A 15643-nucleotide genomic window follows, 5' to 3' on the forward strand; every position below is an offset into this window, starting at 1 on the left:
AGCTTTGCGGGGGGGAACGAGGATTCGAACTCGAGACTCCTTGACAATACAGCTCCCTCTAATTTAAGAGATTAAAACAAAACAAAAAAAACAGACTTTTTAAACTGGATTATCAACCTGACATCCAGCTCAGGCCTCTGGAAAGCTCAGAAGACAAGCCGGATTTTCCTTTGCCTTTCCCTGATTTCTTTTTTGCCCCTTCCCCAGTTTTTGCGGGTAGACTGCTCCTGGATGGGGAAGCCCCATCTCCCTTAGCAGGGGGGGAAAAAAGAAAACACAGCTACCAACCGGCCCTTTGGCTGTGGATCGTTGGAAAGATTGTTGGATTCCAAGCCAATCAGGCAGCGAAACTGAGAAGGTTCTAGAAGCAAAACAGTTGGCTGTTAGAAGACACGCCAAGATTCAAGTTCTCCCATTATTATTATTATTATTATTATTATTATTATTATTATTATTATTATTAAAAAAAAGAGGAGACAGGGCAGAGCCCTGCCAGAATGGAAGGCGTCACCGTGCCAGGAAGTCGGAAATGTGCCAGGGAGCATAAAAAAAACTGCCACCTCGTAAGGAGCCTACCTGGCAGGATTGTTGTCGCTCCAGATACAAGATGGAAAACTTCTTTTTCTCCTCCCTTTTCTCACGAGAAACCTGTTTCCTGTAGGAGAAGTGGCTTGCCAGTTTCAAACTATGAGAAATATTAGAATGCAGAATGATAGGGGTGGAAGGAACCTTAGATGTCATCTAGTCCAACCCGCTCCTTGCTCAGGCAGGTTTCGTAGTGTCCCGGGTTTTATGCGGTCACCTTCCGACAAGCAAAATCGGTGGGGAAAACCAGGCCCACTTAAAAACAGTGCTAGTCGCTTAACAGCTGCAGTGATTTACTTAGCAACGGTGGCGAAGAGGGTCGTAAAAGGGAGCAAAGTTCACTTAACAAATGTCTCGCTTAGCCACACACATTTTTCGGCCCCCATTGAAGGTCGTAAATCCAGGACTCTGTGTCTTCATTTCTAGGCAAGAGTTTTAAAAATAAAAATATATACCTTAGAAAGCTTTTCCCCCTACGGAGAAAACCGGAGTTAACTATATATAATAGTCGTATCGCCAGGTAAACCAAGGATGGCTAACCTTTTTGCCATCATGTGCCAAAAGCAGGAGGAGCGGGGGCCGGTCACGTACATGCGTGCCCACATCCATAATTCAATGTGCCCTCTCCCTGCTTTTGGCACGCGATGGCACGGTGGGAACGTTAAGCCTGTTTTTCGCCCTCCCCAGGCTCGAGAGGCTTTCTTGGAGCCTGGGGAGGGCAAAAATGGCCTTCCCCACCCGCTAGAGGCCTTCCGGAAGCCGGAAATGGCCCATTTCCTGACTTCCGGTGGGACCGGAAGGCCCATTTTTCCACCCTCCCCAGGCTCCAGAGCCTTTCTAGGAACCTGGGGAGGGCATAAACAGCCTTCCCCACCCCCCGGAGGCTGGAAACGGCCAGTTTCCAGACTTCCGGTGGGCCCGAAAATCAGCTGGCCAGCCCGTGAATATGCGCTGGAGCTAAGCTAGGGTAACGCTCGCGTGCCCACAGATATGGCCCCGCGTGCCACAGGTGGCACGCGTGCCATAGGTTCTCCGTCACGGCTCTAGGCCAATTGCCAAGTAGCTAAAGTAACTTGTGAAATGCCAAATGCGGATTCTGACAAGTAGCCTTTCTTGTAACTTAAAATGCGTATTCTCAGCAACCCAATATAAGAGATAATAATGCTAACAGAGCTCTGAGTTATATGCCAGAAAAAATGTATTTCTTTCCCAGGGGTCAGCAACCTGCGGCTCTGGAGCCGCAATGTGGCTCTTTCACCCCTCTGCTGCGGCTCCCTGTCACTCAAAATATCACTCACAGCTGCCAATGTGTGACACTTGCCGGCACGTGATTTATTGAGCTTTTCAACTCCCGGTAGGCCAACCATGGATAAATCCACGAGAAGAAAAGTTTCAGAAGAAAACAGAACGTTTAATTCGACTACATATGCTAGTTTTGTGGCCGCTCAAGAAATAGTCAGGCACGGGAAGGATTTTGTGGCTCCCGGTGTTTTCTTTTCTGTGGGAAACGGGTCCAAATGGCTCTTTGAGTGTTTAAGGTTGCAGACACCCCTGTCTTTCCCCTTCTAAGGTCCGTTGTTCGCAGAAGCGTTGAGAAAATCATGAGGTTTGCATGATATGAAATAATGTTTCTAATACTAGGACGGTCAATGCAAGCTGTGTAAGAGTATAAGAAGTTTGGAAAAGTTTTTTCTTTTTGGCGCGCACCTGCTTTTCTCTCTGCCTGCTGTTAAGGTGGGAGACTAAAACGTTTTGCTTTCTAGCTAGAAATAAAAGCTGATTATCAATAGCCTCGTGTCCAGCGTTTCATTGGAATTATCAGATTCTGAGCTGCATTCAAAAACCCTACATTTTCCAAGCCCCCCACCCAATTCTGCCTTCTGACTCCAACGTCTAAATCCAAGACTTCACTCCCTTTTCCGTTCCCGCTTGATTTTTCCAACATCTCATTTTTTCCCCCCCTCCGAATAAATAAAAGACCACGGGAGAATCACAAAAGGACATACAACGTGCAAGGTTATTTACTAAAATGTATTATTATTATTATTACTATTTTTTAAAAAATTAATATTTTAAAAGCAAACAAACCCCGGAGGAAGTTTGGGTCAACTCAACCCCAAACAGAAAACAGTAGTTAAAACAGGAAGAAGGAAAGTTCCAGAAAATTTTTGCAAAAATGCTCGGTATGTGTTTTGATGTCTCCAGGATCCTGTTGAGAGATCTGGCGTGGTCCTTCTAAGGGTTAAATGAACAAGGTCTTTCCAAATTGTCCCCTGTGAAAGGTCAACAGAGAAGATCTGATCCTCCCAAGCCATCAAGGATCATCCCAATTGAAGGAACTAACTTGATGCTCCTCAACCTGGTGAGAACCTTCTGCTGAAGGATCCACCTCCATAACTCGACGTCTGGAGTGGGGGTGGGCTGGAAGAGGAGATGGGGGCATCGTCTGCCCCCAAACTAAGAGGAGATCTCATAAGCTCATCTTCCCTTGACGGAAAGGCAGTCCAGAGGGTCCACAGAGAAGGTCCACCAGGTCCACCATTTATGACCTTGGGGTCAGATGGCGAGACAGGACTCTCCTGATCTCCAGGAAACTTCTATCCTTGGTCTCGGGGATCATCTTGGCTATGTATAAAATGGTGAGGATGTTGAATGGCCAGAAGAAGAGGAAGCTGTACGGTTCCAGTTCGGCCTAGGAAGAGAAAGGAAGTCATGGAACGGATCCATCTGATTAGAGTTGTATCTTCTGCCCCCACCGAAAGAGAAGAAGTCCTGCCTTTCCTCCTCCTCCACCCAACAGTTGCTGGAGAGTTTGAACCAGGACTCAGGAGCTTTAACCCCGGAATGATCCAGGAGACCATCCCATCTTCTAGAGAAGGTTCGTGGTGGAACTGAAGAGAGGTCCACTCGTTCAACATCTGGGCCAGGAGCCCTTATTTTCATTTTCTATCCCAACCTATGCTCCGTTGAAGACAAGGTCTTGGGAGTTGCATGGAAAGGGTGGGGCTAGCCGAAAGAGTGGGTGGGTCTAGAGTGAGAATGGGTGGGGCTATAGGCAAGTAGGCGGAGCTGGGATTCGTGATGGGTGGAGAGGCATCAAGAGTTGGGTGAGGTGGTGGTGGTGGTAGCCAGAATGGGCGGGGTTATGTTAAAGTGGGTGGAGAAGGGATTGGGAATGGGTGGAGCCCAATCAATGAGTGGGTGGGGCTAAGAATGAGAGTGGGTGGGGCCAAGTCAAAGTGGGTGGGGCTAAGAATGAGGATGAGTGGAGCTAAGTCAAACAGGAGGGCTGGTACCCAGAATTGGTGGGGCTTACAATTATGGGTGGGGCTAGGACGGAGGATGGGCGGGGCTAGGTCAAACAGGAGGGATGGTACCCAGAATAGGTGGGGCTAAGTCAAAGTGGGTGGGGCTAAGACCAAGGATGTGTGGAGCTAGGACTGAGGATGGGTGGGGCTACGACTGAGGATGGGTGGGGCTAGTTCAAACAGGAGGGCTGGTACCCAGAATGGGTGGGGCTAGATCAAAGTGGGTGGGGCTATGACCCAAGGATGGGTGGGGCTAGGACGGAGGATGGGTGGGGCTAGGTCAAACAGGAGGGCTGGTACCCAGAAGGCGTGGGACTGGGTCAAAGAGGGTGGGGCTATGGCCAAGGATGGGTGGGGCTAAGTCAAACAGGAGGGATAGGTTAGGGTTAGGCGTCAAATAGTGGGCGGGGTCAGAACCGAATGTGGGCGTGGCTACATGAAACCAGAGAAAGACCCAGAGATGGAGAGGCTCGTTCAAAGGAAGCCAAGATTTTTGTTTAAAAAAAGGACTCACTTCCATGTGGAGATACGTTGCAACAATGACGAATTTGCATATCCAGTGGATGCTTCCGGCGATCACGAAAGCGGTGGACCGGCACGTCTGGAGGAAATACTCGGCTACCAGCACATTGGGAACCGGATCTGGAGGCAAAGGCAGCACGTTTCAACGACTGATCTTTTGCCACACCCCTGCAAGGGTTCGGTGCCGAGATACTTACTGGGACCGGTAGCTTGTCCGATAAGGAAGATGGTGTGGAATGAGACACTCAGATACGCCATGGTGGGGATGTTTTTCTGCCGGAGGGTGGGGGGGAAAAAAAAAACCTCACAAAATCAGGACGCGGCTCTCTTTAAAAACTTTCCCTTCTCTAGATCGCTATTTATCGCAGCTGTCCTGGGAGCTGCTAGGCCCGTGATGGCGAACGTATGGCACCCATAACGGTGGGCACATGAGCTCAGCTCCAGTGTACATGCATGTGCCGGCCAGCTGATTTTCGGGCCTTTTGGGCCCTCTGGAAGTCCGCAAACAGGCCGTTTCTGGCCTCCAGAGGGCCTCCAGGAGGAGGGAAGGCTGTTTTCGCCCTCCCCAGGTTCCTAGAAAGGCTCTGGAGCCTGAGGAGGGTGAAAAACGGGCCTACCGGGCCCACCATGCCATCGCATGGCAAAAGCAGGGGAAGCGCAGGGAGGGGTCGCGCATAAATGCGCGGGAGCAGGGCACATAGAATTATGGGTGTGGGCACCTGCGCCCCCTCCCCCCCGCTTTTGGCACGTGATGACAAAAAGGTTAGCCATCACTGCGCTAGGGATTTATTTCTGTGGCCAACGCATTTCAATAAACGAAAGATATTCAGGCATATTTCCCCAGGGAGCATAACCGACAAAATGAGTTGGTTTAGTGACCGTTCAGAGTTACGACGACTCTGAAAAAGAGTGACTTTACGGCCGTTTCTCACACCTGCGACCGTTGCCGCCGCCACCCCCTGGCCGCGCGATCCAAATTCAGACTGTTGGCCACTGGCTCGTATTTATGACGGTGGCGGTGTCCACAGAGTGTTACTAACCTGATGAATGCAACGGTTCATTTAACAACCGCCAGCAAGAACACTAGTGAAAACGGGGTCCAAACTCCCTTAACGAAACGTTTCGCTTAGCGACGTAAATTTCGGGCATCAAACCCGGAGGGGGGGGGAGAAATGTCTCGGCTTTCCAAAAATCTCAAAATAAAAATAAAAATAAAAATAAGGCTTTTTAAGAGAATGATCCACCTGAAGTTGTAAAGACATGGTCAAGAAAATGCCGGCAATTGTGCAGATTCCGAAGCCGGTAAGCAGGAGTATCCTTCGTCCTGAGGTTTCGATGATGCAGATCTAGAGAAAAAATTAATTAATTAAATAAATAAATAAATTGCCTGCCTAGGTAGTCCTCGAGTTACGACCAATTGCTTAACAACGGCCTGGAGTTACGACAGCCTCAGAAAGTTTGCTTCACAGCAGATATAAAAGGGGATGGAAATTTTAAAAAGAAAAATATAAATGACAAACATTTGCTGATGATCTGGTATTTATCTTAGAAGAACCGTTAGAAACTCGTCCCAAACGAATAAGGGAAACAGAAGGAGACGGAGAAGTGGCAGGGTTGAAAATAAACAAAGAAGAACCTAAAATACTAGTTAAAAAACTTTACAGAAAAACAGAAAAATGAGCTGGTTAAAGAAAACCCATCTCCGGGTCGCCAAGAAAGTGTAACATCTAGGAATTGATTTAATGGCAAGATTGTGCAACAATGAAAGAAGATAATCGTATAAAATTAATGCAACAAATGAAGCAGGATTTGGAGAAAGGGAAGAATCTGCAACTATCAATGTTAGGAAGAATAGCTACCATAAAAATGAATATATTGGGTTAGGCCGGTGTTGTTATTGGATGCTATTAAAAGTGTCATCACAGGATGTATTATTATTATTATTTATTGGTTAATCTTTAGTGAGATTCACAGCCTTTGAGGCTGGTTAATAGCTCAGCAGCTCGAGTCCTAACCAAGGACCTAGGAACTGTTAAGGTATCGTCGGAGGATGTAAGCTGTTCCGAGTAAGGTGGTTTTTTTTTTTTTTATTATTATTATTATTATTATTATTATTATTATTATTATTATTATTATTATTATTCGTTAATCTTTAGTGAGATTCACAGCCTTTGAGGCTGGTTAATAGCTCAGCAGCTCGAGTCCTAACCAAGGACCTAGGAACTGTTAAGGTATCGTCGGAGGATGTAAACTGTTCCGATTATTGTTCTGTTGTTATTATTATTATTATTATTATTATTATTATTATTATTATTATTATTATTATTATTATGACAGTGTACACAGCAAACGAGATGACCATGCTGGATTTCGTATCCCAAATCACTAGTCGAACACTTCCCAAACGTTTAGGACTGAGTGATGTATCGGCAGATTATGCGAGCAGATCCCAGTAAGGTTAAATAATAATAATAATAATAATAATAATAATAATAATAATAATAATAATAATAATAATAATAATAATAATAATAAATATAATAATAGCAATACCCAAAGGGCTACCCCGCTATTTAGAAATTCTAAATTTGCCGGACTTGAACATTTTGACTCTCCAAAAAGCCACCTTATTCGGAACAGCTTACATCCTCCGACGATACCTTAACAGTTCCTAGGTCCTTGGTTAGGACTCGAGCTGCTGAGCTATTAACCAGCCTCAAAGGCTGTGAATCTCACTAAAGATTAAATAATAATAATAATAATAATAATAATAATAATAATAATAATAATAATATATTATTTAATCATAATAATTTAATATAATAATAATAATAATAATAATAATAATAATAATAATGATGATGATGATGATGATGATGATGATGATGCAACTTTCTTGCAAAATTCTCACAGGAACGAAAGATGCTATCCGTGACCGTTAAGAGAAGCCACTTATCATTTTCATCTCTTTCTCCTTAATCTGATTATTCCTCACCCTAGATTGAAAAACGGGGAAAAGAGTCCATGATTGAGTTAGCCCCGTCTCCTCTTTTAGCAGCCGGAGGAAAATTCTTAAAATCTGGACCCGTTAAGAGCTTCGGTGACAAGGTCGTCCCCCCCGTTCCCCCCAGACTCTTACCACTAGTGTTGTGATGACCATCAGGAAGACAGACAAAGCTACGCTGATGTACCACACAATCGTATCGCTGACCCCCGAGGACAAGTAAATCCGCTTTGCGTAATAGTGGGCCTGGAAGGACAACAAAGCCCATATTTCTTCCCGCTTCTTCACTGACACGCAAGACAAAGAACCAGGCTTCTGGTCTCCTGAGCTTGGACCATGTGAGGTGAAGGATCCCAGGTAGAGCGGTCTTCGGATCGATTTTTCTCAACCTTGGCCAATTGAAGAGGTATGGCCTTCAACTCCCAGATTTCCCCCGTGGCTGGCTGGGGAATTCTGGGAAGTTGAGGACCACACCTGTTCAACTTTTGTCAAGGTTGACAAAAATGGACCGGAAGACTTGCTCTGCCACCTCAGATGGTCCTGAGAAACATGAGATCCATGCTCCAGATAAACAGAGGGGAAGTTCTCCAGAAGGTTTCCATACCGCGTTGATCCCAGAGAGTTGCTGGCCCATCATCAGGACCACGATAGACACCACGTGCCACCGAAGGCCGGGATAATACAGGATTTTCATCACGTCCATATCTTTTTCGGCCTTGTCCGCTAGTCCCTCTTGTCGGAGTTCTTCCATCTCCTGCTCCACGTCCTCCGAGCACCTCAGCCTCTTCAAAACTACAGGAGGAGGAGGAGGGCAGGGGTGGGCTTCAAAAATTTTAGCAAGGGGTTCTCTGCCTGGTTGCTGGGTGGGTGTGGCCATGGTGGGTGTGGCCTAGTCGGCCTCCTGCACCATGAGGGGGCGTTGTTTTTGCCCTCCCCGGGCTCTGGATGCTTTCCTCGAGCCTCCGGGAAGGCAAAAGTGGCCTCCCCAGGCTCTGGAGGCCCTCTGGAGGCTGGAAACGGGCCTGTTTCTGGCTTTTCTGAACTTCTGGTAGGCCCGTTTTTCACCGTCTCTGAGCATCCGCACACGCCCTGCACTTACCTGCATCCAAAACGGGCCGCGTGGGGACTCCTGGGAGGGGAGGGGTGGGCGGGGCCAGCCAGGAGTGGGATTTGGTGGTTCTCTGAACTGCACAGAATCTTAGCTAGAGGTTCTCCTGAGCCCCTACGAACCCCCAGCAGCCCACCCCTACTCTGGAGGGTCCCTTCTACCCACCCCATCTCTATCTGTTCATGTGGCCAACATGATTCAACAGCAAAGGCACCCGGAACTGTGTTACCTTCCCACCAAAGGTGGGCCCTATTTTCCTACTTCTGCTTTCGAACTGCTAGGTTGGCAGAAACTGGGACAAGTCACCGGAGCTCACCCCGTTACGCGGCTCCCAGGGATTCGAACCGCTGAACTGCCGACCTTTTGATCGACAAGCTCAGCGCCTTAGCCACTGAGCCACCGCGTCCCCTTTTTAAATTTAAGACGTGGACAATCTCTAATCTGAAGCCACCTCCTTCAGCCGTCTGGGATGTGGAAGCCGGACAGCCCCCGACCGCTTGTAAATAGAGGCCAGCGGCTTGGGAAATCAAACCTCGCTTGAGAAGAACTCGACACAATCACTAATCAATAATCAATCGGTCAGTCAATCGTTACCCTGCCTGGCTTCTTCTTCCTCCTTCCTCTGAATCAGGAGAAATCGAGGACTTTCGGGGAAAAGCGGGAGGAGAAGTAATTGGAGCACCGCGGGGACGCCAGTGAGGCTTAACAAGATGGGCCAACCTGAAGAAGACATAGACTTGCTCAGAATCACTGACCGCGCATCCCCCCCCCACCCCGACCAGAATCGTCCCAATTTAAGATATGTTCTCTTCCTCCCTTACCTTCTTCGGTCCCAAGGACATCGCGGAAGCCTATGGTTTCAGCCAACAAACTACCAAAGGTGATGAAAAGGTCAGCCACCGTGCAGAGCGCCCCCCGCAGATTTTGGGGGGCGATCTCGGCCAGGTACATGGGGACCACGCTGAAGGCAATCCCTGTTTCGGGGAGGCAAGAGAAGGAACCCATCACCGTTTGACGTGGCTGTTGGCTTGGCGGTGGGGCCCTCCGGCCCCCGCCCCCCCGCTACGGCGGGGCTGTCACTCACCGGCACAGATTCCCACAAAGAAGCGTGAACAGATCAGAAGTTCGTGGGAACGCCTCGGTTTGGTGGCAATGACCAGGGCAGCTGCGATAATGGCCAAAAAGTTATTGACCAGGAGGGTTTTTTTCCTGCAAAACAAAAGGGACAAGAGAAGAGAAGGGAAGGGAAGGAAAGAGGGAGGGAGGGAGCAAGGAGGGAGGGAGGAATAAATGGAGAGCAATAGAGAGGGAGGGAAGGATAAAATGGAGGGGGGGAAGGAAGGAAGATAGGAAGGAAGGGAGGAAGGAAGGAAGGAAGGAAGGAAGGAAGGAAGGAAGGAAGGAAGGAAGAGACTAGGTAGGTAGATAGGTAGGAAGGAAGGAAGGAGAGGCAAGGTAGGTAGGTAGGTAGATAGGAAGGAAGGAAAGAAGGAAGGAAGGAAGGAAGGAAGGAAGGAAGGAAGGAAGGAAGGAAGGAAGGAAGGAAGGAGAGACAAGGCAGGTAGGTAGATAGGAAGGAAGGAAGGAAGGAAGGAAGGAAGGAAGGAAGGAAGGAAGGAAGGAGAGACTAGGTAGGAAGGTAGGAAGGAAGGAAAGAAGGAAGGAAGGAAGGAAGGAGAGACAAGGCAGGTAGGTAGGTAGATAGGAAGGAAGGAAAGAAGGAAGGAAGGAAGGAAGGAAGGAAAGAAGGAAGGAAAGAAGGAGAGACAAGGTAGGTAGGTAGATAGGAAGGAAGGAAGGAAGGAAGGAGAGACAAGGTAGGTAAGTAGGTAGGAAGGAAGGAAAGAAGGAAGGAAGGAAGGAAGGAAGGAAGGAAGGAAGGAAGGAAGGAAGGAGATGGAGGAAGGAAGGAAGATAGGTAGATAGGAAGGAAGGATAAAAGGGAGGAAGAAGAGAGATGAGGGAGGGAGGGAGTACCTGCCAATGCTGTCCACCAGAGGTCCAGCTATGAGAGCCCCCAAAAACCCCCCAAATGGGAAAAAGGCGACGGTGAGACCCCACTGGAACCTCAGCAAGCTGTCATCGATGCTGATCACGTTCCTGAACCGATACGTCTCATTGAAAAAGTTTTGGATGTACTAAGAGGAGAAGCAGAGCGACACCAGTTGAGGGGGGGGGCCTTCCTTATATTATATTATATTATATTATATTATATTATATTATATTATATTATATTATATTATATTATATTATATTATATTATATTATAATATTATATTATATTATATTATATTATATTATATTATATTATATTATATTATATTATATTATATTATATTATTATATATTATCATATATTATATTGTACTATATTGTATTATTATATATTCTATTCTACTATCATATATTCTATTCTATTCTATTCTATTCTATTCAACTCTACCCTACCCTACCCTACCCTACCCTACCCTACCCTACCCTACCCTACCCTACCCTACCCTATTCTATTCTATTCTATTCTATTCTATTCTATTCTATTCTATTCTATTCTATTCTATTCTATTCTATTCTATTCTATTCTATTCTATTTCCTCTCTGGGACAAGAGGTGGGGTCTTACCTTGGCTGGGTAGAAGATGACAAAGGCGTTGTAACCGTACTGGACTGAGGAGCCAAAGGCAGATATTAGGGTCACCAGGACGAGGGGTCGGGTGATTATCTGGGGAGGGAAGGAAGGAAGGGCACAGGGGGGGATGGAGGTCAGCTTTTGAGACTTGTGGCCTTCCATCCCAGGTGAGGCCTGCTGGTCTCCCTTTCCAGGCTGGATGCTACTCACCATTCTCCGAGGACCAGAAGAAAAAGATCGACGATAAAACGTAGGAGGGGGAGGAGGAGGAGGAGGAAGGGAGGAGGAGGAGGAGGAAGAAGGAGAAACGGTCCAGGAGGAGGACCAGGAGGAAGACCAGGTTGAGGAGGAGGAGGAAGAGGAGGACATGGAGAGGAAAACGGAGGAGGAGGAGGAGATGGAGAAGGAGAAATGGAGGAGGAGGAGGAGAAGGAGGCAGCAATGGAAGATGGTGGAGGAGGAGCCGGAAGAGAAAATGGAGGACGAGAAGGAGAAGCTGGAGAAGGAGAGAGACGCATCAATGGAAGAGAAGTGAACAAAAAACCAACAAAAATTATAGAAAAGACCTTGAGGGAGGGATCAAGGAAACGTGGGAAAGGGAAGGCGGGGCAGGTCCAACCACTCTTGGTGCCATCTTCCAAAGTCTGGAGAAGACCCAACAGAAAAACCCAGAGCAGCTCCACTCTTGATTTACAAAGATTCTTCATCGCTGCGGTCCTCAACCGCGAAACCCCTCGCCTTGGGTTTACGGGACCCCCATTTAACCACCCCCTTTTCTTTCGGTACCCCAGAAGCCCCCTGGGGGAGACCACCCCCCCTTTTCCCCCCAAAAAAACCTCCAGGCTTACCCGTCCCGAAACAGCAGTAGAGACATCTGTCATTGGTGGATCCATCTCTCTTTAAAATCAAAACTTCAGACCAAAAAAATAAAAATTAAAATTAAGGGTGGGGAGCCCCCCCCCCCCAAAAAAATTGGTTAAGCTTTCAAACTCCTCTCTGTGAACTTCCTCCCCAAATTGCAGTCCCCAAATCTGGTGATTTTTTGGGGGGGATGGGGATGGGACTGCAATTCCCAGCATCCCCAATCAGCCACTACAAAGTCCAGGAGTGTCCAGTAATTTCCAGTAACGGACATTCCAAGTGCCAGATTAATACGGAAGGCTGTTTGCCCCCCTAAAGGGGTCCCGGATTTGGATCCCAACTGCCAGGTCCATCGCCCACATCCCACCCCACCTGATGCTCAGGTGGGACCAGGTGGCACCAGCCCCATGTCTTCCCCAGATGCTTCTGGCCACGATTTAAAAAAAAAAAAATGTACTAGGTTGATGACCTTAAATTGTAAATTGTAAATTTTATGGATTTGGGGGGTTTTTAAATTGGGAAGCTAATGATTTAATTCTTTTTTTTTAAATTATCTTAACTTTTGTATTTGTATGTTTTTTTTAATTTTGGCTCTGGGAGAAGGGCGGTATACAAATTAATTAAATAAATAAATAAACAAACAAACAAACAAACAAATAAATAAATAATTTAGCTTGGGATTTGTTTGTTTTTTTACCTGGCTCTCCCCTCTGCCTCAAAACCAGGACAGAGGAAGGGGGCTACACTGAGAAAGAAACCAGGATCACCCGATTTAGCTGCGGGGATGTGATGGAAACCGAGTTTAAAGATCGTTAAACTTGGATTTCAATGGGCCCTGCAAAGCTACCTAGGAAGGCGGCGGAGACCTATAAAACGCTGCCATCTCGTGGCCATTTTCGGGGTTGCAGCCACCCCCCCATCCAAGGATTTCACTTATTATTCACGTTATTTTCCTCGCTATTCACGTTATTATTGATATTAATATTTCAACAAGAAGCCCCCGTGCTGAACAACAGGGTCAGACACGGGAAACCAACATTAAACCACGTCAAACTGAGTTAAAACGGGCTGTTCAAAATTCAAGATTGCAACGATAGGAAACACTGCCATCCCGTGGCCATGGATGGAGTTGCAGCCACCAAAGGATTTATTCTTTTTCTCAAGGGGTTCGCTTATTATTCACGTTATTTCCTCAGTATCCAATAATATTATTGATATTAATATTTCAACACTTATTATTCACTTATTTCACTTATTATTCACGTTATTTCCTCAATATCCAATAATATTATTGATATTAATATTTCCTCAGTATCCAATATTATTGATATTAATATCTCAACACTTATTATTCACTTATTTCATCAGTATCCAATATTATTGATATTAATATTTCCTCAGTATCCAATAATATTATTGATATTAATATTTCAACACTTATTATTCACTTATTTCACTTATTATTCACATTATTTCCTCAGTATCCAATAATATTATTGATGTTAATATTTCCTCAGTATCCAATAATATTATTGATATTAATATTTCCTCAGTATCCAATATTATTATTGATATTAATATTTCAACACTTATTATTCACTTATTTCACTTATTATTCACATTATTTCCTCAGTATCCAATAATATTATTGATATTAATATTTCCTCAGTATCCAATAATATTATTGATGTTAATATTTCCTCAGTATCCAATATTATTGATATTAATATTTCCTCAGTATCCAATAATATTATTGATATTAATATTTCCTCAGTATCCAATAATATTATTGATGTTAATATTTCAACAAGAAGCCCCTGTGCTGAACAACACAAACAGACACGGGAAACCAAAATTAAACCACATCAAACTGAGTTAAAACGAGCTGTTCAAAATTCAAGATTGCAATGATAGAAAACACTGCCATCCCGTGGCCATCGGTGGAGTTACAGCCATCAAAGTATTTATTCTTCTTTTCTGTCATCTGATTATTATTCACGTTATTTTCACAAAAATTAATGTTATTATTAATACTGATATTGCGAAACTAAAATATCTTACAATGGGCTGTTTAAAATAGCATAGCAGACAGTAGTGACATAAAATACTGCCATCTCGTGGCCATCTGCGGAGTTGCAGCCATCAAAGGATTTATCCTTTTTCTCACGGACCCAATTATTATTCACATTATTTTGATCATTATGAACGTTATTAGTAATATCCATATTTCAATAAAGTGCTCCCATGCTGGAGAAGAAGTATGAATGTATAAAACACTGTCCCCGTGTGGCCTTTTTGAAGGCATACAATTATTAATTAAAATACATTTCAACAACTTGTATGCTGTGCTTAATGTTAATATTGCAATAAATATTAACATTAATAACTTTAACCTTACAGTAACTTTGAATGGTCACTAAATGAACTGTTGTAAGTCGAGGACTACCTGTAGATGATCAGTGGCTTTCCTCAGGGGTGGGCTTCAAAAATTTTAGCAAGGGGTTCTCTGCCCGGTTGCCGGGTGGGCGTGGCCATGGTGGGCGTGGCCTAGTCGGGGTAGGGGTAGTGGTGTTTTTGCCCTCCCCGGGTTCTAGAGGCTTTCCTTGAGCCTCCGGGATGGCGAAAACAGCCTCCCCAGGCTCCAGAGGCCCTCTGGAGGTTGGAAATGAGCCCGTTTCCGGCCTTCCTGAACTTCTAGTAGGCCCGTTTTTCCTCCTCCCTGAGCCTCCGCACATGCCCTGCGCTTACCTGCATCCAAAATGGGCCACGTGGGGACTCCTGGGAGGGGAGGGGCAGAGTGGGCAGGGCCAGCCATGAATGGGATTTGGGAGTTCTCCAAACTGCCCAGAATCTTAGCTAGAGGTTCTCCCGAACCCCTACGAACCCCCAGCAGCTCAACCGTGGCTTTCCTCCTAGCTGGTCACAATGATAAGTTCCTCGTTTGTTTGTTTGTTCCTTGCATGCTGTTCTATTTAGGTCCTCCATATTACTCCTGACTTACGTGTGTTGTTTCGAGAACTTTTTTTTTTTTTTTTAAGTGTTTCCTTGCCCAGCAATATTCTTCACAACTTTTGTGACTCTCGCTTCTAAAAAATTATTTTTAAAAAAAAAAAAAGCTGAAAGGAAGGGCAACGCAACAAAATATGGGCCCAGTATCTTTATTGCTAGCAGTCCTGAGGCTTCCAAAGTGAACCTTGTAAACAAAGATTCGTGAAATTAAGGGATGTTTGCACAAACGTTGGCTCTTCTCCCGGCCACGCCCCTCCCTGGGAGCCATTTTGTGAAAGTGCCCGAGGCACATCGAGCAGTGTCCCAATGCGCAGGACTGATCGTCCACAGAGATCTATTTGAGTTCAGGCGGGTAATCGCAGAAAAATCTGCAGAAGGAAGAAGCTTACAATATATAGTGCCAAATTCTTGGTTTGCGTATGCTGGTGGAATGGAAGAGCTGAGATCCAGGGGGAAAAAAAAGAGACCTACAAGTAATTTCTCCACACACACACACCCCTCAAAAAAATAAACCAACAGCGGACGACACACACGGAAAAGCCGCAACAAAGCATCCCGCGGGCCGCTGCTTGTCAACCAGCCATCGTTTCTTTTCAATCGATTCCGCTGCGTTCTTTGGTT

General features: G+C 45.7%; 1 protein-coding gene across 1 annotated transcript; it reads right to left on the reverse strand.

Annotated features, from left to right (window-relative positions):
• Positions 1 to 3127: 3127 nt before the first annotated feature.
• Positions 3128 to 12045, reverse strand: LOC139325992 (solute carrier family 2, facilitated glucose transporter member 5-like). Its single transcript, XM_070956066.1, has 12 exons — positions 12001 to 12045; positions 11147 to 11245; positions 10505 to 10665; positions 9612 to 9736; positions 9349 to 9501; positions 9122 to 9247; positions 8024 to 8211; positions 7555 to 7665; positions 5660 to 5761; positions 4613 to 4688; positions 4408 to 4535; positions 3128 to 3277 (listed from the first exon to the last, which is right to left on the reverse strand). Exons 1-12 carry the CDS (start codon positions 12043 to 12045, stop codon positions 3128 to 3130), a joined length of 1464 nt encoding a protein of 487 aa, XP_070812167.1.
• Between the last annotated feature and the right edge of the window lie 3598 nt (positions 12046 to 15643).

The sequence above is a fragment of the Pituophis catenifer genome, unplaced genomic scaffold, assembly GCF_029215685.1.
Source record: "Pituophis catenifer annectens isolate HBS135680 unplaced genomic scaffold, rPitCat1.0.hap2 SCAF_18, whole genome shotgun sequence".
Taxonomy (NCBI): domain Eukaryota; kingdom Metazoa; phylum Chordata; class Lepidosauria; order Squamata; family Colubridae; genus Pituophis; species Pituophis catenifer.

Excerpts from the sequence above, each read along its gene's own strand:
- LOC139325992 (XM_070956066.1), bottom strand. The coding sequence starts at position 12,045 with ATGGATCCACCAATGACAGATGTCTCTACTGCTGTTTCGGGACGG. Across the intron at positions 11,246-12,000 it reads CTACTGCTGTTTCGGGACGG|ATAATCACCCGACCCCTCGT; the intron begins GTAAGCCTGGAG and ends TTCCCTCCCCAG. Across the intron at positions 10,666-11,146 it reads TCATCTTCTACCCAGCCAAG|TACATCCAAAACTTTTTCAA; the intron begins GTAAGACCCCAC and ends TTCTCCTCTTAG.